The 27,331-nt window shown below is 35.2% G+C and overlaps 1 protein-coding gene across 27 annotated transcripts in view; it reads left to right on the top strand.

The window, feature by feature from the left end:
* Positions 1 to 27,331, top strand: part of RBMS3 (RNA binding motif single stranded interacting protein 3) — a 1,291,910-nt gene that overhangs the window by 1,129,173 nt on the left and 135,406 nt on the right. For all 27 annotated transcript variants that reach the window (XM_072793055.1, XM_072793061.1, XM_072793062.1 and 24 more), the window contains one exon: positions 23,780 to 23,886. In XM_072793055.1, the coding sequence (XP_072649156.1) occupies positions 23,780 to 23,886 (107 nt within the window). The remainder of the gene's footprint in view (positions 1 to 23,779; positions 23,887 to 27,331) is intronic.

Genomic DNA, 27,331 nt, shown 5'->3' on the forward strand with positions numbered 1-27,331 from the left:
AGCTCTGCAGACACCTTGATTTTGAAGGTCTAACCTCCAGAATGAAAGAGAATAATTTTGTAGTGTTTTAGCCACTGAGTTTGTGGGAATTTTTTTACAGCAGCAATAGGAATCTAAGACACCCTTTTACTCCCATTTCTTTCTATATCCTGTGCCATTAGATGTAGTCTCTAGAATTAAGCACCTATAGTAGTGCTTAGCATTTCAATTGGATGGTATGTGGAATTCACATTTAAGTTCAACCCTCTTGCCATAGCTGACAGGCTTCTACAATATGCACAATGAAAGACCTGTGACTTCAGTCAACTCAAGAGCATCCCTGTCTTTGTGTTGATGAATGTAAATACATTCAAAGGAACGTACACTGCCCATTTCAGAATAAGTTGTTCTTGAACTTTGTACTTGTAAAACTTAACCCTATCTCTTTATTAGAAAGTAATATTAAATTTAGCTTAAAATTTAAGAATGCAGGGTCATGAACTTAAGCAAGGCAGGCCTCTAGTGATGTTTATGTTACCAGCATAGGTATGATCTTAAAACATTTAAATTATTGAAATACCATTAATAGGTACATATATTTATTCCAATAGCTACTGAGGTCTATTTCATTGTTCACAATCAATAACTAAAATCCATTTTGTATAACATAAAAATAATTTATCAAACCCATGAACATTGACTAGGGTTTTGTTTTATTCCTTCATTAATGGAAACCGAATTGCAACTGCTATTGTTTATCTTATGCATCTTAGAACAGAAAGAACCAAACGTTAAAGATTGGATCAATTAGCCTGTCCACAGAAAGTTAATTTATACCTCTAAGGGGTAGGAAAAAATATTGGCTAAAACACTTGGCTGCATTCTTCCCTTTGGTTCACTCTACCAAATGTAGTTTTACATTTTTTGCTCTTGGTAGAATTCTGTCTATATCAGGAAGAATGCAAATAGATGTGGTATAAATTCCTTGCTTATGTAAATATTATTCTAACTGTAAAATAACCAACCGTTTTTGCTGAGATAGACTGAGAAGGCTCTGCATTGCTTTGCCTATAATTGGTTCCCAAGGGGACTTGCACAATCCATGATTTCAGATAAAATGGAGAGCAATGAAGGAGTTACAAATTATAAAGTAATTATGACTGGACTAGTCAATAAAATCTCCCAATCAGTTATTAGAGTGTTGTGTGTAAGATGTTAGGAGACTAAAGTATAGAAATGTTGCCATTAACTAATGAGTAATTTGGTCATAATTCTTGGTAAGACAGTAAGACCTTTAGTCATTTTTTAACCTAAACTTTCTCTAAGAGGTTATGTAGTGTAAGGCAATATGATTAATATTACCATTCAATAATTTTAAGTCATTTCTTCTGAAGAAACACATTCCACTAATGGGTCTGAGTACAGTCCTCACTGGAAGGTTCAGACTTGGATCAGATAGCCTGGGCTTTCTATCCACTTATTAATTATGTGATTTTGAGTGACTTATTTATCACGGAGACTTGTTTATATAATCAATATTATGGTAAATCATTGTAAGTCATTGAATTGTTTTTGGAATGTAATGAGATATTGTATCTGAATTGGCCCAAATAGGATGTTTTATATAGTAGTACTAAATATATTTTCAAATATCAGTGGCTTAACTCCCAAAAAGTGTTATGCCCTGTTCATGTTACAGAGTTTGGTTATTGGGAGCTTTATTGCATACAGTCACTCAGAGAGTTATCAGTGACTCTAGGACATATGACATCCAAAGATGTGATGACACGGATCAGAGATGAGAGAGACACAACAATCCTGGAAGTTTGGCTCACAAGTGATACATGTCATGTTTCTTGGTTTATAGACCAGGGAGACTTGGAAACGGAATCCTGGGAATGTGGATATTTGTGGGTATGGTCTTTCTCACAACATCTAAGATGCTTAGCAAGATGCCTGGCACATAATTTGAAATGCTCAACAAATGTTAGCGATTGCCTTTGATTTCATCATTGTATGGTTATATTAGAGTTAGTACAGTTTATAGTTAAGGATCCATTACTAACTCTGACTTTGGATAAGCTTTGAAAAGTCTCGAACCACCATTTCTTCCATTCATGAAGTTGTTGAAAGGACTAAAAATGAAATGTTATAAAGACTACCACATAGTATATCCTGACTTTGTTGCTACCATTCATTTTTTTTCCTTTTTATCTATCCATTGATTTAAACCAATTAAATGCCTATATATGTGTGCTTTTAATGTAATGGTGTTAAGATTTCATGACTCATTCTAGCATTTATAAGCTAATAAAATATTGATTTTCCCATTTGTAGCAGATATATACAATCATTAATCATTCACTCAGCAGGTATTTATTAAGAGTGCACTGCATTTTCTAGGCTATAGATAAACAATAAACAAAATAGGAAAGTTCTTTGTTTTGGTGGAGTTTGGATTCTGGGACAGAGAAGAGGGAAACAGGCAATAAACAAGCAAATATAAATAAATAAACTGTGTAATTCAGATCATGATATTTCCTATGGATATACTAAAATAGGAAGATATGATAAGGACTGGCAAATATTTCATTTTTTATGATCAGAAGTGGCCTTATGATGAAGAAGCAGCATTCAGCTGCTATTTAAATGGCAAAAACAGGGCAGCCCAGGTGGCTCAGTGGTTTAGTGCCACCTTCAGCCCAGTGTGTGACCCTGGAGACTCGGGAGTCCCATGTCGGGCTTCCTGCAGGGAGCCTGCTTCTCCCTCTGCCTGTGTCTGCCTCTCTGTGTCTCTCATGAATAAATAAATAAAATCTTCAAAAAAAAAAAAAAAAAAAGAAAGAAAGAAAGAAAGAAAGAAAGAAAGAAAGAAAGAAAAGAAAAGAAAGAAAAAAATAAATGACACAAACGTATCTGGGGCGGAAGACTTTTCAGGGCAGAATTGCAACTACAAAGTCCCCAAGCAAGGGCTCCCTGGATTCTTTCATATGTAATTAGAGCAGAGTGAGCAATAGACAGAGTCATTAGAAATGAGGCAATAGAGATAAGTAGGGGCCTTTGCCTATGAAAAGAGTTTGATTCCCCCCACCCCACCCCACCCCATAAATTTGGTTTTCAAGCAGGAGAGGAACACAACCTTAGTTTTACTCTAGAAAGATCACTGGCTTAAACATCTGGGCGGATGGTACTTGAGATCAAGATGGCTGAGAAAAGAACATGTTGTTTATGGGAGATCAAGTGTTATACTCTGGACCTGTAACTTTTGATATGCCTCTTAAATGTCTGACTGGCTGTCATTTATATGCAAATCTTTTGGCCTTTCAAATAATATAAGAATATTATATTAGGTTTGTATGTATTTCTGAGTTTGTTATGAATGAAATTCAGTAATGGAATGAATCTGTATCTTTCCCTTCCTATGCCCTGTTGCAAGAAAGTTTAGAGTTTACTTTAGAAGTTCATAAATTCCCTCTTAGGAAATATTTGATAGGAATTATAAAAATAGACTTATCAATACAGGCAAATAAATTTTTCTCTAGGATTATAAACAGAAAATTTATTTTCAATTAAAGATTCTTCCAGGGTCCAAAGATTCAATGAGTCAGAAAGAAGGAGTAGCCTTTATTATAATAGGCTTATATAGCTTTCTTATTTTAAAAAGAACCATGTCTTTGTTTTTTTCCCTAGGCTGGAATTTTGAGTCAATTGAGTAGTGTGTTATAGTCTACTACTTCCATGCCCATCTGATGTAGTACCCAAGAAAAAAATGAGAGATGCAAGAGGCCATATTGTATGACACACATGATAACAAGCAGCATAGGGTAAATACATTTGTCATTTCAGGGAAGTTCTTACCTGACACAGTCTTGGGAAAGCCTGTTTTGGAAAGATAAATGGATGAAGCCATTTAAGATGATGAATTAAACCTGCCTTTTATCTTTTTAATCGTGTCTAATAAAATAGTTTATATTGATCAGGGATTCCTACCTTCCCTGATCTAAGATAAAATGTTGTACAAGATACACATTGTGTGGAGAAATAGTCTGATTCCTGTTTATTGGTATGTAACTCCTGCAAGTTCAGAAACTTTCTTTGTGCTTACTAGTTATGACTTCATATCTCAGGGTCAGAGTTCCAATTTCAGCACACAAAGCCCTTGCTTTTGGCAGTTGATGGCCTGTTATTATGGGCAGAGATTAAAATTACCCTGGGCCAAGATCTATAATTTTCTATATTAAGTCTTGGACCAGTGCCATAATGCTAGTAAAGTGAGGTATCAGTGACTCATTTAAAATTCTTTTTCTCATGAAGCAGTCAGACTAACAATTCTGTTAAGTCCAGTAAATGGGATAAATCTGGACCACTTTAGTTTTGTGTTTTAAATAAAACACTGTAAATCCACACAGTGGATATGGCTTTCCCCCTCATTTTTGTAGAGTGCCAGGACACCTGTTCTCAATACAGAACAGAGCCAACTCATTGTTCCTCCTTATCCCGGATACCTCCCTATGTCTGTGATGAAGGGAACAAAAGTATTGTTTCTCAATTGCTGATGATCATTCAAGAAGGAAGAGAAGGTCAACTCACAGAAATCCTTTCCTCCAAAGACAGCTATGTGAGGTCTACACAGCAGATAGCCAGGGCACATGGACAGGCCATCAGGAATGTATTCACAGCATCTTTCTCCAGTATGCCATTGTCATTTTTTCAAATGTTTATATTTTATGACTACATCATTTAGCATTGTTCTAGTGCTGCATTACTCTGTTATAACTGATATTTAACTGCAGCTCAGAGGTATCTATTTTGTCTTTTTTTTTATTTGAAGCTAATGCTTAGAGTAATAATAGGCTTTAGATTTTGATCAGGAATAGGTTCTAGAACAACAGTTGAACTTAGAAAGTCCAAGAAGGAAGTCCAAGAAAAATCCAGGGACCTAAAAAATTATCCTATAATAGCCTTCATATATTCTGTGAATTTCCTAAAAACACTTTGAGAAAAAAAAAATGAAGAAAAAGAAGAAGAAGGAAGAGGAGGAAGAGACTAGAAGGGGGCAGAAATGTTAGATAAAACCATATTGGTATACTATGAATAATCATAATTATTGATGCTGGGTGAAGGGAATATGATACCATTCTCTCCACTTCTGTATGTGTTTGAAAATTTTCATAAAGAGAAATTATTTTTAAATAAATAAATAAACAAAAATAGGTGTATGGGATAGGTGAACAGTTTGGGTTTTGGGTTTTTTGGTTTTTATCTCAGACAAATTTGAGGTTTTATGTCACTGATAAGTCAGCATCAGAAATGTATGAGGACAATCTAAAACCTATGTGGTGATTAAGGGAAAGAAATACTATAATTCTAGGACATTTTTCAATTTCAAATTGTGAGTGATGAAATGTACTCCTAGGAGTGTAATTGAAATCATTTTTATTTGATCAGAAAATCACAAAAGATATTTTTGTGATGGTTAATATATTTGCAGCCTTTTAGAGATATTCAATATTCTTTTCTCTAATAACACAGATCTAAATAGATATGTTTCACATTGAAAAATAGCTCAATTAAGGAATTGTTTTATCAGACCATTTGAGGTGATGCTGCAAATTCTCTTTCAGATTCAGATGTATTTATATAACTATGCCATTATTAGAGAAATTGGGAAGGTCCAATAATGTTGGAAGAACAAAACCAACAACAATCCTGCATATATATACCTATATATATAAAATTTTAAGCAGGAAACACTTTATACTGCATTTCCATTTTGATGACCATTGTAATAACAATGCTAAGTTACAGTGAATTCCACTTATTTAACAATAAAAAAAATCTAAAAATAAAATCTGATTCCATTTAATTTAAGAATCTAGAGGTAGTAGCTCAGACACTGGAATTCTGTATTATTAGAGGAAAAATATGAGTTGCTGACTATTTGCAGCCTTTATTCCTCTTCTGCTTTCCCAGGAATACTTTATATATCTGGTTTTTGTTATTCTGATAAAGGTAATACATAAGCAGAGTTGAAAATTTGGAAAGACCTGGGACAGACTAGCAACATTCTCTTTTAGAAAAGTACTAACAAGAAATAAGATTAGATGCTAGATGATCTGGGAACAGGGGAGTGCAAAGATAGGCATCTGTGAAGATTGTGAAAGTCCTGGAGCAGATGGGATATCCATAAAAACTAGGAAGAAAAAAAGAGAAAGACTTATTAATGGGGTATTTTTGTTATTTTCTTAAGATAGTATGGTAGAATTGAATTGCTTTTTAATATTTCTTAATTATTTGTCTTTGCACTTGATTCCATGCTGAGACTGGACCATAAAGGAGGCCAGCTTTATTCATGCTACATAATCATTCACAAATTAAATACTTAGTTAATGTTCATTGACATACATGGATGAATGCCCACAAAGGAACTATCTTCTTATCTGCCCACTTCATCCTCTCTGCCATTGTCTGGTTCCTTTGAGATTATATTATTGCTACTTTTCTGGACTCCTTTGGGACTAACTGAAGGAAATTTCTATCCTGCTCTCCATTGTTTCTAGATAATTGGGAGCAGATGGAATGAGGATGATTTTCATTGATTCTTTTGATGAAGGATCTTAGATATCCTGTCCTTCAGCACTCTTATTTAAAAATGAAAACATTTATTCCATTGGAATTTACAAAGAAATACAACCCACTTATTTAGGTTTGGCAGTGGAAGCATCCCCACATAACTAGGGACAGCTAGACCTTGAAATTTGATTTTCATCTCATGAGATGCAACTTCCTCCTGAGGTTCCCTTGTTGTCACCATGCTAACCTCTAAAAATGTCAAATCCTCTTTTAGTCTGGCACAAGGGGTGTCAGGATTAGAACCCCAGTAGCTTTCAGATCTCTTCTCCTATCACCTTTCCCCTTCTTTACTTGGATCACACACTTAATTGTCATTTTACCAAAAAGTCAAGTGCACACACTAATCTCAAGGTATTTGTACTTCTGTCTCTTTTCCTGGAACATTGTCTTCAACATGTCTTCACAGCTTGCTCCTTCCTTTCATTTATGTCTTTGTCTAAATCTTTACAGATTATTGTATCTAAAATACCACTCCCTTTCCTGTCACTTGCAGCCCCTTACACACCTTGACTATTTATTCTCAGCACTTAGCACCAATGAAATCATATTTATAAATTTAAGTATTTATTGGCTGTCTCTCTTTACTATAGTATAATGTTGGTGACAGTAGGGACTTGATTTTGTCCACAAGTCTAGTTCTGCAAGATCTAGAATAAGGCCTGGCATGTTATAAGTGCTCCATCAATTATTATTGAATGAATGAGCATTCTTAATGTTCTTCCATTACTGTTGGGAAAAAACTGTAAGTCATTCAAGATTGTGATAACTGTGACAAGAAATAAGGAGAATAGGATAATATGATATAGGAAGCAATATATAATGAACTATAGAATATCAAAGACCTGGGCTTAAATCCTGATTCTGACATTTATTAGCTGTGTATAGTTGCCTAATTCACCTAAACTTTCTGATCTTTATTTTTTCATCTCAAAATGGTTTCAACTCAAAAACAGGTTATTTGAGGGAATAAAAGTGATAGCGCACTAAAGCCTTTAGCACAATGGCAAAGCCATAAAAAGCTTCATTTCAAAATTGGCAACTGTATGATTTACTTTACAAAAGTTCATCTGTTCTTTAGAACCTACGGTTTTCATCAAATCATAAATTGCAATATGCTTTCTTTTTACTTTTATACCTACCAATTAGGAGAATATTCTGATATATCTGTTCTCATATTTTGGAAAAAAAAAAAAAAAAAGGAGGGTTCTCCTTCCTGACCACTTAAAACTAGTCTTCTCAAGACCAGCTTCCCATTTGAGGAACCAGGTGATTGATTTTAGATATGGATATTCTGCTTTAGAATATTTAAATATGGATATTCAGCTTCCCAGGTGAACACCCACATGATTGATTCCAGATAGGAGTCCCCTTCAGAAGACCTCTCTACTCCTCTGAAGGCCTCAGGCTATCAGCCAAATTGGGTGTATTGTGATACACTCAATACCAAGTCAGCAAATCTAGTAAGAGTATTATTTCATTTCATTCATTTCCTTCTCAAGCAGGACAGATGTTGGCTTCATGTTAGCTAACTTTCTTTAAGAGCATCCAAAATGGAAAAAGTAAAGACTGGTGGTACTTTGTCCTTTATTTCTTCTGGCAAATTTGACAGGATCTCTCATGGGTTTTGTCTACAAGAGTGAAACAAAGCAGAGTGTTTTATAGTAATGCAGCATATTGAAGTCCTTTCACAAAGTCGACCCTGGTAAAACAGATCATAATCTATATAAAAAGAAAGCTCTCCTTCTTACCACTTTAGGTTTTATAAAGTCTAAAATAGAACCTTTGAACTCTCATCACTTCTGAAATTCATCACCGTGATGCCTGAAGAGTTTCAAGTCTATTTTCAATCTACTGTACTATTTCTATGGAGGGGAACAAAAGGAAGGCATGTCTCCGGGATAATGGCTCTAAAAGTAGCACTTTTTATATGTGTCCCCAAAACATTAATAATACTTATCATTTATTGTGCGTGCTTTATAGTGCATAAAAGCTATCCTTCTGCCTATCTTACATAATGGTCACATAATCAATCCCAGTCTTTTATTCATTCAACAAACATTTACTATATGCTATTATATACCAGGTTTGGGGTTAAGTGCTGAACATGAAGTCATGCAATCCCATGATTTAGGGGCAACCACAATTTATAAGTTCCAGAGATTTTTAAGTGGCTGGTCCAAGGTTTTATAATGAATAAATGGTAAAACTGAGTCAGGCAAATAAAAGCCATTATCAGCAAAAGGATCCTATAAATAATCCCTTCCACTATCCTCAGTTTGTGAGAACTACATCAAATGTGACTTTTTCCTTTCAGGAAATATCTGGTTGGTGACTTCTACATGTTTTGTATCTAATCATCATGCCCAGCAAATACATGCTGTGTTCAATGCAAAATATTTACTTCTTCAATTATGATTATTTTTAAGTAAAAATGAACAAACTACCAAACTGCAATTAATGAGAGTATGTCCAAGAAGTGGCTAACCAAATTTGCAGTAATCTTTAGCCAACAGGGAAATGTTTTTCAGTACCTACTTCAGATAAGAAAGCCTTTATAGACTTACTAAACATTAAATGCATTACCAAGAGGGACAGCTGGGTGACTTAGTCAGTTAAGCATCTGACTTTGGCTCAGGTCATGATCTCAGAGTCCTGGGATTGAGCCCTGCATCTTGATGCTCCTAACCCTGCATCTGGCTTCATGCACAGTAGAGAGTCTGCTTGTCCCCTTCCTGCCCCCTCACTTGTTTGCCCCTGTGCTCTCCCTCTCTTTCTCTCTCTAAAATAGATAAATAAAATCTTTTCTTAAAATTTATTTATTCATGAGAGACAGAGAGAGAGAGAGAGAGAGGCAGAGACACAGGCAGAGGGAGAAGCAGGCTCCATGCAGGGAGCCTGACGTGGGATTCGATCTCAGGTCTCCAAGATCACACCCTGGGATGAAGGCAGCGCTAAACGGCTGAGCCACCCAGGCTGCCCAGATAAATAAAATCTTTAAAAAGATAAATGTGTCATCAAGAAATTCAGAGACTCTATATAGAAATAGTTTTAAAACTTGACAGATACATCTCCTGCCTAAATGCTTAAAGTACAGTCTTGGTGTATTTAGCTAAGAGGTTGTAGAAGGAATAATCACAATGTGTTCTCTGCCATTGTTAAGCCATAGGACAGTTCTCAGAGTATCTGCCCTAAAAAAAAGCAAAACAGGCAAGCTTACTAAAAGTGTATGTGTATGTGTGTGTGTGTGTGTGTGTGTGTGTCTGTGTCTGTGTATCTGTGTGTGTATGTGTGATCTGCTATGTTCTAGGAATTACATTGTGAATTTATAATGTAAATATGAATGATGCAGAAATCCTACCCTGGTGAGGCCTTAGAATTAGTAGAGAAAGATGCAGAAATCCTACCCTGGTGAGGCCTTAGAAATAGTAGAGAAAGACATATAACATGAGTGAGCTGAGGTGTCTTATGCATGCCAAATTTGATGTCTGTGTGGTAAATGCATTAAGGAAGAGATTGGAATTGACTTGATTCGTTTATTACTTGTTTAATGTCTGCTTTGATACCAGAAAGAATGCTTTAAGGGCTAGTACTGTGTCTATTTTATTCCTGCTTATATCTTTCAAGAATTGCACAAGACCTGGTATATAGCACTATGTTTCTAGTTAATTTTGAACGACTTTCAGGCAGGGGGAACGAATAAATTGAATGAATGTATTAAACAATTAATTAATGGTAAGTTCTCTCCATGAGAACTTGGCAGTTGGAAAAAGAGGTCAGGAAAGATTCTATGAAAGTGATTAAGTGGGAAAAGAGGGAAGCCCATTTAGATAGAGGAAGCAGTATAAGCAAATCTGGAAATATGTGAAAGGTCTCAACCTTTTTAGGAGCAGTCCTGTGAGTGGAAATGAAGATGTGTATATTTAGGTCCCAAAGCTAAATGTTGTTTTATGTGAGAGAGCTTGCACTTTATCGAATAGGTGGACACGTGGGGAGTTGATATGATAAAGATTACATTTTAGAAATATCTATAAGCAATTCAGATAAAGCACCTTTAATGTTCAATCCCAATGAAAGAATTGGTACCTATATAAGAAAAATGAATTTAGGACAGTTACCCAAACCTCCCCTGGGATAGTGTCATGCTAAGCATTTTTATCCTTTTGTTTCTATAACAAGAACAAACAGATATTCTACTTTAGGGCCATTTGTATGCATTGTTTTTACACTAAACTCTTCCAGACGTGGGGCTGCCATATTATGTGTTTATTTTTTTATGACTCCTTAGACTGACTTATCCCTAGATGTTTATAGCATGTGTGGTCTTTAACACCTTTTTGAAAAGCTCAGTTTCTTATGTCTGGATTAAATTTATTTAATATTGATTAGTAAGTGATTCAATCTACATGAAAGCCCTCTTGAAATCATCACAGTTTCAGTGCCTTGCCCAACTCTTTGAAAAAGCTCAGTCCCAAGCCATTTCCCCTGTAAATCCTTCACCTACTGAAGATGAGGTTTTCATCCCAGATGATGTCTCCAGCCTTGTTCACTGATACCTACAGTGCAATATACAGCTTTCACTTTGAAACTGGATTATATTTATTTCTGCTAACGCAGTTCATTGCATTTGGGAATTCTTTCTGTCTCTAGCACAGGAAATATATGCTTAGTAACAGCATGTGGGAAATTGAGATATGTTTTCTTGACCTGAGTTTGAGTTCAGTCTGGGAGTGCCGAAGCGTTTCCTTCCTTGGTGGGGGATCATAAGTGGATACTGGGAAGAATCCTGATGTTTTTCATTATCGGATTCCTTCCTACCGTCCTCCTTCCATTTGTTTTTCCTGGGGCAGTTGACCTGAGATCCACATGAAACTGGAATTACACCTGGGATTAAGACTTGGAATTCTTTCTTGTTTTTTTTTTTTTTTTTCTTTCTTTTTCCAGTAGACTGGGTGGTTATATATTTAAATATGGAAATGATGGGACTCTATGCTCTCTTAAAAGAGGAAGATGTGCTCTCACTGTTCAGTCCTTTACAATTTCATTAATGTAAGGAATCTTAAGAAGTTACTTTATCTGTCTGCATTTATTTAGTAATTTGATCAACAGATAATGAAATGTGGATTATCCTCAGACTCTGTGAGGCCACTGGGGTGGATGGTAGGCAAAGGTGAATAGACCCAGCTCCTGACTTCAATCAAATCAAATTTTCATAATAGTAGAAAGAACATGGAAATGCATTATGGAAATTTAATGAGCTTTAGCTGGTCCCCTAGTGATGGACATTTATAAATTATGGTGCATGATAATTATGTTACAATACCGAGCAGCGTTTCAGAAGGGTGATATGTGCTAATATGGAAAGCTCTTCATGCATAATTAAGGTACACAAAGAACAAAACCAACATGCTGAGCAATAGTGCCCCCTTTAGAACTGAAAACAACCCAAAACAAACCAAGAAACCAAACAACTAGAACAAGTGGTTTAGTAAATATATATTTATGCACTTTCCTGGAAGGAATTATTAAAAAATAAAAAAGAGTGGGGGAGTTGAGAGGAGGTCTTGTACTTTTTAAAAAATTTTAACCTTTGTATAGTTTCAATTTACTACTTTATAATGTTTCTTCTATTTTTGTGTTTATTCATTTTAAGTATCAAAGGGGTGATTATAGCTATTTTTTCTTTGTGTACATCTTTCTAAAAGTGTATTGTTACATTGGGTATATAATAATATTACATACAGTATGCAAAGAGCTCTATCAGAGTCAAGTACAGTGCCATGGAAATATGGAAATATGAGACAAGACAAGATATGGCCCATCTTGGTCAATAAATAAGATTCTCTTATTTTTATCTTAGAAAACTTTCCCTTAATGGTTTATCTTCCAACTATAGGAGGTTCCCCAATTGATAATTGGTTATGTAAGTCAGTTGTAGATAAGCAAGTTGGTGTTTTTTCGGAAGTGCTGATACTCTCTACTTTCTTGGTATCAAAGCATTGCGTTCATTCAGCACAGATAATGTTTTAGCAATATTCCTTATAAAATGAATGAAATTTAACCTTCAAATGTATTCTCTGTGTCCCATCTACATGAAACATTAACTTTCTCATCTAATTTATCCCCCTTTAGGGCTTGGTTTTTCTTCTAAAAATAATCTCTTCTTATATCTGTAAAGAATTAGCAGACAATTTTTACAAACACAGAAAAAAAATGCTGTTTTATTACATAAAACAGAGGTGAGCTTGAAATAATTACGTAGGCCATAATATAACTTATCAAAAAGTGATTTTCTCTCTCATGTCTAGGCAAACAGCTATTCTCTGCTTTTATTATCACTGTGGGGCATTTTCCTCTTCTGTAAGGCTATTATGCATAGTAGAGAATTATATTTGAAACTAAATATAAGCATTAATCCATTACTGAGAGATAAAATTGGGAATGTATCTGCAAATCACACTTCATTTAAGTTTAATTAACTTTTTATTTATTTCTACCTTTTTGGTTTATATTTCTGTGCTCATTTTGGCCTAAATGATAGAAGTAAAGATGTATCTGACACTTGTAAATATAGCCCATGTGATTTGTTTTTTCTATTAAAACGAACTACTATTAGAATAGCACTGTAAATCATCTTAGAAGATCTTATTAGTTGCCTAGTGTTCAGTTGTAACTCTAACTTGAGGGTAGAGAACCGCTGTAATCATATCTTAAAGAATATTCCATCTTTTTGCTCCATCCCCAAATTGTGAAGTCAATCACAAAAACTGCTTGAAACTCATTTCCTTTTACCTCCCATAGTAAGGAAGGTAGAAAGTAAGCGGTCGGAGAATGTTTGATTAGAAATCCAGAGTACACCATTCTGGGTGTGACTTTGCCACCAGCTACCACAAATTAGTTGACAAATCATTAAACTTTTATTTTCCTTATTGGCAAAATAAAAGGTTTGAATTAAATAAATTTTAGGATCAGATAACAGAGGCTATATATCTTCCAGGATAAAAGTCTATTGCAACTAAGAAGTATTCAAATGATTACAATTAACTTATTATAATACATAAAACATAATTAAATGGTAAACAAGATGCTAGAAGTCAAAAGGCAGTGTAACCAAATAGCCAACTTTCTTATAGGTAAAGGCTTTCTGACTCTAAAATGTAGTAATCCTGTGTTGTTAGTTTGAAGTTTTGAAGTAATGTTTGCCATGTAAATTTTATTTAAAATTTGGAACTTGTTCGCTCTACATCTAGAAAGATGATTTAGATAGATGCATATATAAATATGTACAAGTTAGAGATATTCACATACATGCATATATGCACATAAAGTCTATTATGTATAGAGCATATGTAGGAGAGAGAAAATAACAAATCTTTGGCAGACAAATCAGAGGACGCTGTCTGTGAAACTTTCCTGGATATAACAGCAAGTATTTTGGAATTAGTCATGAAAATTAAGGACCTGGGTTTTAACAGAGTCATTTATTTATTTGTTTGTTTATTTAAGAGAGAGACTGAGCATGTGTGTACGGGGAAAGGCAGAGGGAGAAGGAGAAAGAGAAATTTAAACTCCAGTGTGGAGATAATGCAGGGCTCAACTTAGATCATGATCTGAGCCAAAATCAAGACTCCGACAGCTTAACTGACTGAGCCACCCGGGTGCCCGACACAGGGTTATTTAGAAAGACACATCTATCATTTTTACATCATTATTATTTTTTTCCAAATCATTACAGACTAATGATACTGTTTGCATTTGGAAGGAAATGAGGGAAGCTGGTCAGGTATAAAACAGAAGGAAGCTCAAGGATTGTGGAGGATTAAGGTAAATGCTGGAAGTTCATATTTATTGTCATAAGGCTGCCAGCTTTCAACCTAAGATGTATATGGCCTCAGATGTCCTAAGAGTATTTCAACAAAATCCTTTCATTGCCTCCATCTCATTTATTCATATTTTCATTCACTAAACATTTAATAAAAGCCTGTTTTTAATCAGACTAGATAACAGTTGGACTAACGTCCTTCATGTGCACATTCATGATCTGGCAGTTGCGGGGGGGGGGGGGGGGGAGCCATTCTTGTGACATTTGACCTTTTAAAACTGTGGTATTGGTGTGACTTCTGAGCTAGAGGACACTGTCTACAGTGCTAGAGACTGGCATCTATTTTATGCTTTCAAAATACCTACCTCTATTCCTATTATAATATCCACTGCAAGCTGCTAGAAGTTTCCTTTTGCTTGTCTTTCTCCTCCTCTAGACTGTGACCACTTTGTCAGGGCAAAGTCCAGAGTAGTGACACATATACATACACTGAATAGATTTGAAGAGTTTTTGTTTTGTTTCATTTTAATGAATGTATGTGTTAAAAATGTTTCTAAGCTTGACTAACATTCTTCATTCAGTATCATTTTTTAATTCTCTGGTATGAAATAGCTTTTTAATGTTCAAGGTACCCTGAATATTACAAGAATAATTTTGTGTTTGTTTTTTTAATTGAAAACTGATCTGTATTTACACATTTAAAAAATAGTTTCTAGATTAAAATTTTACATTTTAACTTAGTTCTTGGAATTCTTTAATTATTTTAATTATTTAATTAATTTTTATTTTTATCTCATTCTTTCACTCAGTCTCAGATTTTATAAGCTCATCTCCGATAAACTGACTCTCTTGTCATTAGCTGATCTTTTCCACTCAGCTTCTTCCACCTTTCCCTTTTTGTTTCCTGAAGTAAAATTTGCAATCTACCTGAGGTGAGAAATTTTTAAATTTTGTATTTAAACCACCAGACTTGTAAGTTATGGTAATAGATATTTTGAAAGACCGTCACTACAATCCAATATAAATACCTGAGGAATTTAAATAGAGTGCTAAAAATTGAGAAAGTTCACTTCTCTAAGGGACAGTAGGAACTCTGCTATTAATATGCAGAAACTACAAGGTAGGTCAACATCTATTTGTAAAATACGATGTTAGAAAGCATTCTTAGTGAATCATAAAACTGAAGGCAAGTTAAGTTTCTGTTGTTTGTGCTTTCCAAGCTCCTGGTTTCAATGATCTTTTCTATTGGATTTTTTGTTTCTGAATCATTTCTTTCTGCTCTCATCTTTATCATCCCTTCCTTCTACTGACTATGTGATTTTTTTGTTCTTTCTCTAGCCACTTTAGGTTGTTTGAGATTTTTATTGTTTCTTGACATAGATCTGCATTGCTATATACTCCCCTCTTAGAGCCAAATTTGCTAAGTCCCAAAGATATTGGACCATTGTGTTTTCATTTTCATTTGTTTCCATGCATTTTTAAAATTCCCTCTGATTCCTTTGTTGAGTATTCATTGTTTAGTAGCATGTTATTTAGCTTCCACATATTCGTGTTCTTCCAGATTTTTTCTTGTGATTGATTTCTAGTTTCACACTGTTGTGGTTGGAAAGGATGCATGATATGATTTCAGTCTTTTTGCATTTATTGAGACTTGTTTTCTGGCTTACATGTTATCAACTGGAGAATGTTTCATGTGCCCTTCACCACTAAACCAGGCTTACAAGAAATCTTAAAGGGAAATTAGTGGAAAGGAAAAGCCATAATCAGGAATCAGAAAATCATGAAAGGAAAGAATGTCGCAGGTAAATGCAAACATATAATAAAAGCTATAGATTAGAGATGCCTGGGTGGCTCAGCGATTGAGGATCTTCCTTCGGCTCAGGAAGTAATCCCAGGATTTGGGATGGAGTCCCGCATTGGGCTTCCTGTGTGGGACTGCTTCTCCCTCTGCCTGTGTCTCTGCCCGTCTCTCTCTCTGTGTGTCTCTCATGAATAAATAGGTAAATCTTAAAAAAAAAAAAAAAAAAAAGCTATAGATTAATCACTTTTAAACCAGTATGGTGAAAACACAAAAGCAGTAAAATCAATTATATCTACAAAAATCAGTCAAAGGATTCACAAACTGAAAGGATGTAAGGTATGACATCATATACCTAAAATATGAATGTGGAAAGTAAAAAAAAAAAATTAGTACTTTAGAATGAGTTTAAACCTAAGTGACCATCAGTTTAACATATACTACTCTATGCATAAGATGTAATACATGAACCTAACAGTAGCCACAACCAGAAACCTGTAATAGATAAACAAAAAAAGAAAGAGAAAAGAATCCAAACATAACTTTCAAGAAAGCCATCAAACCACAAGGGAAGAATAAGGTGTGTTAAGTTTCAAATAAGAATCAAAAAAATTTACAATATTTTGCAAGGTAAAATATATTGTGGTGTTCTGTTTGATTAAAGCAGCAAATCCTGTAAGTCACAAGATTATCTTATCAGTTTATGCATTGGATGTTTCATGTTTAACACAGAGTTTGGAAGACTAGAAATACTCCACTAAACAAACAAACAGTAATTACTCCTTCATAATTACCATGCAACTTTATCGCCATGCATTGTTATAATTATATTTTAAATACTCTCCATTTTCATGATAGACCATAATGTCTTCTAGCACATTACAATCTGTGGCTTATAACTGCATCTCACTTCCACAAAGGCCTCTTCTTCATTTAGTCTGTATTTTAACTACTGTGAAAAGAGACTAAACAAAATTAATTGGTAGCATAATACTGCAATAAGGAAATTGTAGACAATATAATATTTCTGTGCTACTGAAATCATCTCATTATTCAGAAGATTCATGTTTAACATCTAAGATGCATTCCTTCTTCCTCCTTTAAAGAGCCAGTCAGAAATCAAACTGATGATGTGTGCAGAGGAATCACCTGGGGATCTGGTTCAAATGCAGATTTTGATTGAATAGATCTGGGGAAGGGCCCAGACCCTGTATTTCTAACAAGCTCCCAAGTACTGATCCTGTTGCTGCTGGTCCTTGGACCATACTTTGAGTAGCATGACTTTCAAGTATTATGTATACCTATGTGCAAAATGCTGTTAACAACCTGCACGTGTGCATATGTAAACTGCATTCTGACCTTTCCTATAATCACTTTCAAACTCAAGCTTGGAAATTAATTGCTACTGTTAAAACTTAACACAAACAGAAACTGCATTCAACCTATGAAAGTCTGCCAAGTAAGCACTAGATAATTTCTCTTGGAAGTGAGATGAAGTAGAGTCAAGGAAGGCTTTCTGAAGAATATGACATTTGAAGGCTGCATTTCTGAAGGTTGATTAGTAGTTTGCCAGATGGAGGGTGTGTATGCGGGGGAAGCTGGGAAGGGAAATTCCAGGCCTGGGGAAAGGCATTTAAAGGTGAGGGCATTGTAGGCCACAGGAGTGGGAGGAGTCTGGTGAAAGATAAGATCAAGGGAACAAATTCTTCTCTTCTGATAGAGGGATTTGGATTTTATCTTGTAGGTATCTAGAAATCACCTGAGAATTAGAAGATTATGTTAATCTTAACTCATTTAATTCATTTAATTCACTGTTTTCTCTTACACTCTCAATGCAATTTACTTCCCCACCCCCCACCAACCTCCCCAAGAAAATAACAATTAGAATTATCTGCCTAAATTTGAGGATGATATATGGATATTCCATCCTTTTTTTAATGACACATTTTCAAATGTGTCCCTGGGATTTGATTTGATTTGATTTTTAAGATTTTATTTATTTATTCAAGAGAGACATAGAGAGAGAGAGAGAGAGAGAGAGAGGCAGAGACACAGAGGGAGAAGCAGGCTCCATGCAGGGAACCCAATGTGGGACTCGATCCCAGGACTCCAGGATCACGCTCTGCGCCAAAGGCAGGTGCTAAACCGCTGAGCCAACCAGGAATCCCCTTTTATTTCATTTAATAAAAAATTGTGGCCCTATTTGCTTTCCCATCATAATCATCTTCAAATCAATAAAGCAACAGCAGATGTTTCAACATAGTAATGTCAATAAATATAAATAGTTCACTACCAAAATCCATAGTCTAACAGTTTATGAAGATCCTCTAACACCAGGGTGGCTAAAGATTTGAAGACTCTAAGACACTATAAAACACAACTCACAAAGACTTCTCAGTTGAGAGCTTAAAAAGTCTTACACTATGGCTTTTTAAGTTTCCTTTAGTGTTAAAAATATTGTTTTGAAAGTTCTTTTTTCAGTAATGGAAAATTTTCAAGGTAAGTTTACAACCTAGAATCTCATAGTCTATGTATAATTGATCTTTGGCAAATTGCTATTTGGTAGTATTTGTTTCAAGGATGCTTCTATAAAATTTCTCTACACCAGTAGGTAGAAGAAATCCTAAAGGTAATAATTTGTTCGGAGCCTTTTCTTTTCCTGCCAGTGCTGTCCTCCTAATTCTATAGCTTCCAAGGGCTCACCAAGAAGGTCTTTAAATATGTATATATGTGCATATGCATGTGTGTTTGTGTATACATGCCAAAGAGACATATTTTAGGCAGCAGATTTTGCTTGCCTATAACGTGTAAACAGTACTGTATTTATCCTAGTAGTGAAATACAGATTTGATGGATTTAAACTGCCAATAGAGCTCTAGCAATTGAATAACAAAAAACTGTAGTACGAATAATTTTTAAAAAATGCAGTAGAGTGGAGGATCATAGGGGAAGGGAAGGAAAATTGAATAGGAAGTCATCAGAGAGGGAAGCAAACCATGAGAGACTCTTAACTATAGGAAACAAACTGAGGGTTGCTGGAGAGGAAGTGGATGGGAGGATTGGGTAACAGGGTGATGGGCATTAAGGAGGGCATGGGATTTGATGAGCACTGGGTATTATATACAACTCATGAATTATTGAACACTACATCTGAAACTAATAATGTACTATATGTTGGCTAATTGAATTTAAATTAAAAAAAACACAGAAAAAGGAACAGGGAGCATTCAGTGTAAGTTAAATGTTAACACACATAACAGAACATGATTTGGATTATACTCAGTGGATAATGGAAGCCGAAACTTGGTAATGTCTCAGGGAAACCTGGGCTGTAGTGGCTGGTTGGTCCAGTGGCAAGCTACAGTCAGCAAGAACCATTTTGGAAACATAGATCCTCTCAATGAGGAAATCTTTTTACTGTTCTTGGAGGAGAGTCAGTGGCAAGTTCTTTAGCCAAACCACCGTAGAGTTAAAGTGGGACAGAGCTGAGGAACAATAAGCCCAGTTGATTAAACACTCTGAACTCTGACTCTGCCAAGTAAGTAGGTTTCATAGCTGTTACATGGCCAGTGGCTAATAAAGATGCTAAGCAATAGTGACAGTTGTAGCTAACGTGGTTTTAATAATTGTTTAGGTACCATATAGTTGTTTAAAACCATTTTCTTACATTAATTTATTTATTCTTCACAACAGCTGACTGAAGTACATAACATTATTATTCTCATCTCATACATGAGGAAAATGAGTCACAGAAATATTAAAAAAATTTAAAAGGTATCTGGTCTCTTGTAACTAGACAGTCAAGGAGCTAGGAAGCAGACTGCCACCCCTAACACTGAAATGTACCCAAACTAAGTGTTAAAGCCTACAGAAACATGAACAACCTCAAGAGAAGACATTATCATATTCTAGACTATTAGAATCAGTATATTATGTACTCTAAAAGAATCCGTTTTAGGAGACAATAAAGAGAATCCTGCTTCAGACAGTTGAAAGTATGACTCATGAAAGTTATTATCCCAAGAAACATAAAAGGTAGAATCCACATTTTTTTATAGCAGGAAATTTAAGATATCTCTAGATTTATTTGCCTTTGCCAAATATAGTATTTGCCTATTTATTTGCCTTTGGTGAGAAATTTGTCCTATTACTGGTTATAAACCCACATATCAGCATGACCATCCCATTTGACTGGGTGAATATACCTTGAATTTTTAAAATAGCAAGAGAGAAAGTATCGTATAGTAAGGAATGATTGTAGATGTAAAATGATATATATGATACATATGTATAAACATTCCTCACTAGAGGTACATATTTATAGATGCTTTTGGAGTCTCAAAGGAAATTTTCTTTAATATACAGTCTTAGAATCTTTGATTGCATTTACCCTTTCATTTCTTCATCTGGAGAAAGAATTTAGACTACTTCAATGTGATGGCAGCAACTGTCTGCAGACACTTCATGATTCAGCCTTTCTTTGTGTGATTTCTGTGGCTTCACCTAAGTCACTGAAATTAGAGGCTCCCAAAAACAGACAGTTGGGAAGCACTTGTGCTTGGTGAGGAATGATATTGGTTGAATTGTATGCCAGGATGAGTTACATATTCCTTCATGCTGCCTCCATAGGCAGGCAAGACATTCTACTTTTCATTTTCCCTGGTCAGTTGTGAACTTCTGTCTGTTTAAGTCAGTATTTCCTTCAATATTGATTAATGGAATTCTGCTGCTAATAAAGAGTACACTAAAAGGATGGAGTAAATACTACAGCCACTAAAAGACAAAATGATTTTCAAATATGTATTTGTAGATACCCACTCATTTCTTTTTTCACTATTGATTTTGGAGACAAAGGAAAGTCTCATGAATTCCATAATCTTTTTGTTTTCTTTATCCAGATTAGTAAATGCAAGCAACCTAGCTGGAGTGGAGATGGGGAGGAAATGATATCAGTTATCTATCAAGATATAGTGTTGTATAATGCAAAATTTTAGTGACCTGAACCAATATTTATTTAGCTTACATATTTGTGGAATGGTCTTTACTTACCTCATTTGGTCTGTGATCAACTGCTTGTTATCTGTGTATTCCTGCTGATTTTAGATGAGCTTACTCGCAGGTCCAGGTGGTTATCATTGGATGATCTACTTTGGCCTTGGCTCTGATGGTAGGGATTACTCATTTACACTTGTATCTCATCCTTCAGCAGGCCAGGCTGAGTGTATTCATGTATCTATGCACAGTAGCAAAAGAAGCAAAATTCAAAACATTTCAGTCTTCTGCTTGTGTCTCATTTGCTAACATTTCATCGACTAGAGCCATACACATGGGGTCAGACCAAGATTCAGAAGGCTCAGCAATACCACATGGCAAAAGGCAAGGATCAAGGAGGGATAAAGAATTAGGATCATGCAGGGGAGGAAAAATAATTTTCCTTCTACCTGTCTAGGTTCTTGGATGAGACCCCACCCCAATAAAGACATATGAACAAGAGAAAAACCAAACAGGTTTAATAACCTGTATGCCTCCTGTATGGAGATATCCACGAAAACCTAGTAACTCCCTGAAATGGCCCAAATACCATCTTAAATACCATCGTCAGATAAAGACAAAGGAAGATGTTGGGGAAGAGACAGGGAGACCAGTTATGGAAGGTTACCAGGAAAAGCACAGTAAACAAGGGTAAAGCTGTTACATAAATGTAAGTCCTTGCTTCTCCACTGATAAGAATTTCTTAAGATTTAAAGTTTTTTTTTTTAAGATGTTATTTATTTATCATGAGAGACACACAGAGAGAGGCAGAGACATAGGCAGAGGGAGAAGCAGGCTCCCCGAAGAAAGCCCAATGCAGAACTCGATCCCAGGACCCCAGGATCATGACCTGAGCCAAAGGCAGGTGGTCAACCACTGAGCCACTCAGGCGTCCCAAGATTTAAAATATTCTTTTCTTCCAGATTCAAAGAAAGAGGTACCTGTTACAAATGGAGATTTCCCTTATTAATGTCAATGTCTCTTACAAAAGGAGAACTTCCAGTTAGTTTTCAGAGCTTTTTTTTTTTTATGTACTGTTTCTCAAAAATAATCAGCCTAAATTAATCCTTATGCCAAAGAAGCATATTCCTCAGGAGTATAGTCTGCTCCCCTTCAACCATTAATACAATTAATGTTTTCTTCTTTAGAAGAAAACATTTTCCCAGGGAGTTGGGAAGGAAAGGGGTTCATTTTAGTTTTCAGATTATAAACTTATACATTAATATTTGTAATAAACTAGCAAAAAAATCCTTCAAGCCATGTTAATGCACTAAGTTTTTTAAGGCCAGTGTAGCATTCTTTTTATTAATTCATTTTTAAATATTTGTAGTAACAACAAGCAATTTTTATAGGCAAGTAGGGTTGTGGAGGGGTCATCAAATTTGAAAGAATAAGTTTCTCCCTGTAATGTTTTAAGACTATCAAATAAGTTTCCTTAAATCACCTAGGACCACCACATTCCTCTCCCACCCCTCACTACCATAGTCCAGGATTCATTTGTTAGAGCCATATCTTTTGACTGTATTTTATCATGTGGGCTCATTTGATACTTAAATAATTGTCCTCCCTGGGATACTGACTAGATTTCACTGGGAAATTGGAGTGAAAGGGGTTCAATGGACAATCAACTTCTAGCCTTTTTGAAATTGTAGAGATTAATGAGAAAAAAAAAAACCTGATTTGGTTGTAATTAGCAAAATAACTCCCTTTTTAGAAGGCAGCTTTTAAGGATCTCTCTCCAAAAATAGAATCTTACAGTTTCTACTGTGAAAACATAGTTACTTTGAGGGGGAAATATTTACCTACATACAAATACTGGTTATGAATATGTTTTTAATGTGAAAAGGCAAAATTCAACTGAGTACATTTTAAAGATCTTATTGGCTTTATTCAAGAAATCACGAATCAGGCAGCAACTCCTCAGGTAGAAAAGAGATCTGAGGATGTTTGCAAATGGGAGGCTTCTATAGCAGAAGGGAGGGGGAATAAGAAAGTCATAGTGGCAAATAGTTGATTGGTTGTGGCAAGGTCACTTTTCTTAAGGGGGTGGCAGTGGTATATCAGGTAAATTACCTCTCTAGTGCTGATCGGGTGACTCCTGATTGGCTGGTTTAAAATTCCATTTCTGGAAGAACCAAGCTTGTAATTAAGTTAGGTTTTGGTTTGGGGACAGGGAGCTTAGCATAGGTGACTCCGTTTTCAACCTGTTTGGTTTTTAGCATTAATATAACTGGAAGGACTCAACATCCCCTCTTTACTTCTCAGGCAAGTTCACATTCTGCTTCAGCTGATTATTTTTTCAACAATATTTTTTTGCATTCTTTTATGGTCTGCCAGTACTTTTTTGAAGCCCAGTTAGAATAGCAGCCAACATAATTGAGACTAAAAGGGGGCCAAATATCTCTCCAGAAGCAAGACAACTTCAAAAGATAGGCATTACAAAGCACTACTGTGACTCAAATAATCACTTGTTTTTAAGGGGGATTTGCTAATATAGAATTGGTTTCTTATCTTCCCAGCCCCTAGTGAGCCTTTACTGTGCAAATTCGCTGATGGAGGACAAAAGAAGCGACAGAATCAAAGCAAATACACCCAGAATGGAAGGCCTTGGCCCAGGGAAGGAGAGGTGAGTTCTGACTGACTTTTGCTCAGAAATATAGCAGCAGACATCCCTTGGAATGGAGGCAAGACAGACATTTGGGACCCTGATGAAATAGGGTCCTGTAGAAAACCACATGGCTTCAAAGAGGGCAAATGAGTAGGCCTGTATTAACGCATTCAAGATAAAACTATTTGAAGAGGACTGTAGGATTTCAAAATTGACCTCAGTTCTGTACGACAATAAGTCCTCTGTCTTTAACCAAACCTTTACCCAATATACACTCACTGAAAGACTTATCCACAAAGAATTAATCCATAATTGTATCATAGATAAAAAAAATATTTTCAGTGAAATCAATGGTGAGAGTTGAATGTTTGTGTTTGGAAAACAACACAAATTTAGATTTACTTTATTCTACCATTGAGATGCTCTACTTGCACATATATGTGTATTTATGCATTTTCCCGTTTGTTCATAAATGTATTGATATGTATTTTATATATTAATATAAAATATGGCATTTTCTGTTGGGCAAAAAAGAGAAAGAAAAGTTCATACAGAGGGTTCCATTTTTCACAACAAAAAGAAAAGCACTGAACAGTTAATTATCCATTTACCCTCTTAACACAAAACAGTAGAAAAGCAAGTTTATGCATCCAGTGACACTTGGAAATGAATTCCTTTGGGTCATTTGTGTTGTAAGAAGACAAGGAAAAGGTATCTAGGCTTCTAAGAGGTATTTTTATTCTTTGTGGATGGAATGGAGTTGTTTGAATGACTTGAATAAATGCTATTTTGTACCAAGGCTATAATTTCAACAGAAGAGTTTTATTTCATATTTCTATTCAAAGCACCTACTTCATCCATTTCTCATTTAAGAGGCATCCCACTTGATGCAGCATTTTATGCTTTCAGTACTGAGACAACAGTTGTAAGGAAACAAAAGAGGATAGGGAATTCCTCAGCAAAACCCTTAGCCATTTTTTAAATTTCCAACACCGTTGTCTGTTTTGAGTATTTCCATGCAGGTCTCAAGACCCCTCTTAAAGTGTATAGTTATGTTCAAGTATTGTATAATCTATAACTCATTATTTTATGACATGAAAAAGAGAATCACTACTAGATATTTGAAACTAATGAAGGGAAAGGTTTGAATATTTCAACTTTAGAAAAGGCAATCTGTGCTATGTTCAAAAAAGGAAGAGGAAAGGCAATGACCCTTGGTAGGGGGGTCATTGGTAGGGGTAGGGGTTAGTGATCAGCAGTTAGCTCCCAGAAGACAGCTGGTTTCTCAAAGCACTCATTATGACATCCATCCCATGCAGGACATCTGTAGTCTAGAAAGACTCATTTGATCTTTTAAAGTTCTCTTGTGTCAAATGCTTGCTGGGAGACATTTCTGGATCATAGACCATCACCAAGCAGCCTCGATGGTCAATTAGGTGACTTGGCAGTGACAACTGAAACCTCAGTTTTTGTCCACATAAGAACCTATTTTATCACAGCCACAAAATAGATGCCACCTTCAGCAAGACACCACCCTTGAATCTACATTTCTTAGGAACCAAACCAATAAACATAAAAGAAAAGTAGACTTAGAGCTACTAATTTGCTACTGCATACCAATCTAGGGCTTTGGGTTGAGATCATGATAAAGAGCATGTGTACTATTGCCATAGAAGCATTGTGGAGAGTTAGCACCCAAAATATCTTCTAATTTACATGTAGGTTTTAAACATATATTCCTAATCTCTATTTTTCAAAAATTGTTTTTTAAGAGTTAAACATTTCCTGCTAAACTGTGAAAATCAAGGGACCTTCATACATTTATCTGTGACCCATAAAAAAGGAATTCCAAGTGTGTAGACACATTCAGAGGAAAGAAATTAGGAAAAGAAGTGGCATGCATTACAAATATGTTTGTCAGATATCTTGGTTTTGAGAGATAAGCATGTAGATTTTTATACCTTGATTGTGATCTTAGGTGTAGACACTCTGAATGTTGGGTAACTTTGCCCATGATAATGTATATTTTTGCTTCTATTTCCTCTTGTAGTGCACTTGCTAGAGCACATTATATTAGCATGGCTGATAAAGTATGGCATAATGCAGATTATTCCTATGTAAGCAATATTTAATTAATTTTTATATACCAGGAAATGCTAATAATTGTATTTTGTTGTCTCTAAGACATGTTTTTGTTGTTGTTTTTCCACATTTTAACACTTCTGAAATTGGTTTTCCTCTTATAATCAGTGGCATTATTACAAGACAATTTGCATTTGCTCCTATTAGTCACCTGGGGGCACTACCTACATTCTCTGTCTTAGGTCTTTGACCACAGTGACTGAATGAATTTAAACTAACCAAAACAAGGCCTATTGGGTCAGATCCTTGGGAGAGATTTTCTTTGTGCCCTTCCTTCATCCCATGTTAAGACTGAGATATGATCTTCCCTTGAAGTCCATTTCTAATGGGTGGTCTTGTTTTTTATTTTCTTTGTAGCCCATTATAAGAAGGGCTTTATAAGAAGCTTTGTAAGGACTTTATAAGAAGTTCTCAACTTTACAACATCATTTTGGATGTTTTTGCTTGCTTGTTTGCTTGTTGGTTTTTGTTTTGCTTTTTGGGGTTTTTGGTTATATAAAATAATGGTTAACCTTTCGATCACCGTTGCCTTTGATAAAATACAAGATGATAATTTTGATTCTGATGCTTCAGCATTTGGGATAATAGCACAGAATGAGGCTCATGCTTTCTTTGTCGCTCTCTTGAAAGTCAGGTAAAAAAAAAAAACAAGTTTGGAAAGGATTTCTCCTGAAATGTTTAGGTATCTTAGAAGCACCTAAAGCGTGACAGTTGATAAGCTAATTAAAATTTTAATTTATTATGTAAAGCTATTTTCTTCTGAGTGGCATTTTGATAACAGCTCTTTTAGCATTAGTGAAATGTACTTCTTTACAAAAGAGATCTAGTACTGAAAACTTTATACACATAAATTAGTGTAAATTAGCAAGGTTTTGCAATACAAATATATGCTACTGGACATGTATGTGCATAAGTGAAATACACAGGGATATTTAAAAATTATTAACTAATCTCTCAAGTGACAACAAAGCTAAGCAGAAGGATCAGAGATTGGAGCTATTAGGCCTCTTTTACCCAGTTCTCTACAGTTCTTATCATTTTATTTCTTAGTGTAGCATTTCACATACTCTTTGGTCTCAGTATCTCAGTATCTCCCTTTATACTCTTAAAAATATTGTTTATTAGTTGATCAAAAAACAATAAGCCCATCCTATGTTAACAAAAATATCATATTTATATAGAAAATATTATATCTTTCAGAGACTTTTTTTTGAGAATGGTATTCTTTTACTTTTTTTGCAAATCACTTTAATGTCTGGCTTAATAAAAGATGGCCAGATCTGCATCAGTATACAACCTGTTGCAATATTCTGTTTGGTAT

The sequence above is a fragment of the Canis lupus genome, chromosome 22, assembly GCF_048164855.1.
Source record: "Canis lupus baileyi chromosome 22, mCanLup2.hap1, whole genome shotgun sequence".
NCBI classification, from domain to species: Eukaryota; Metazoa; Chordata; class Mammalia; order Carnivora; family Canidae; genus Canis; species Canis lupus.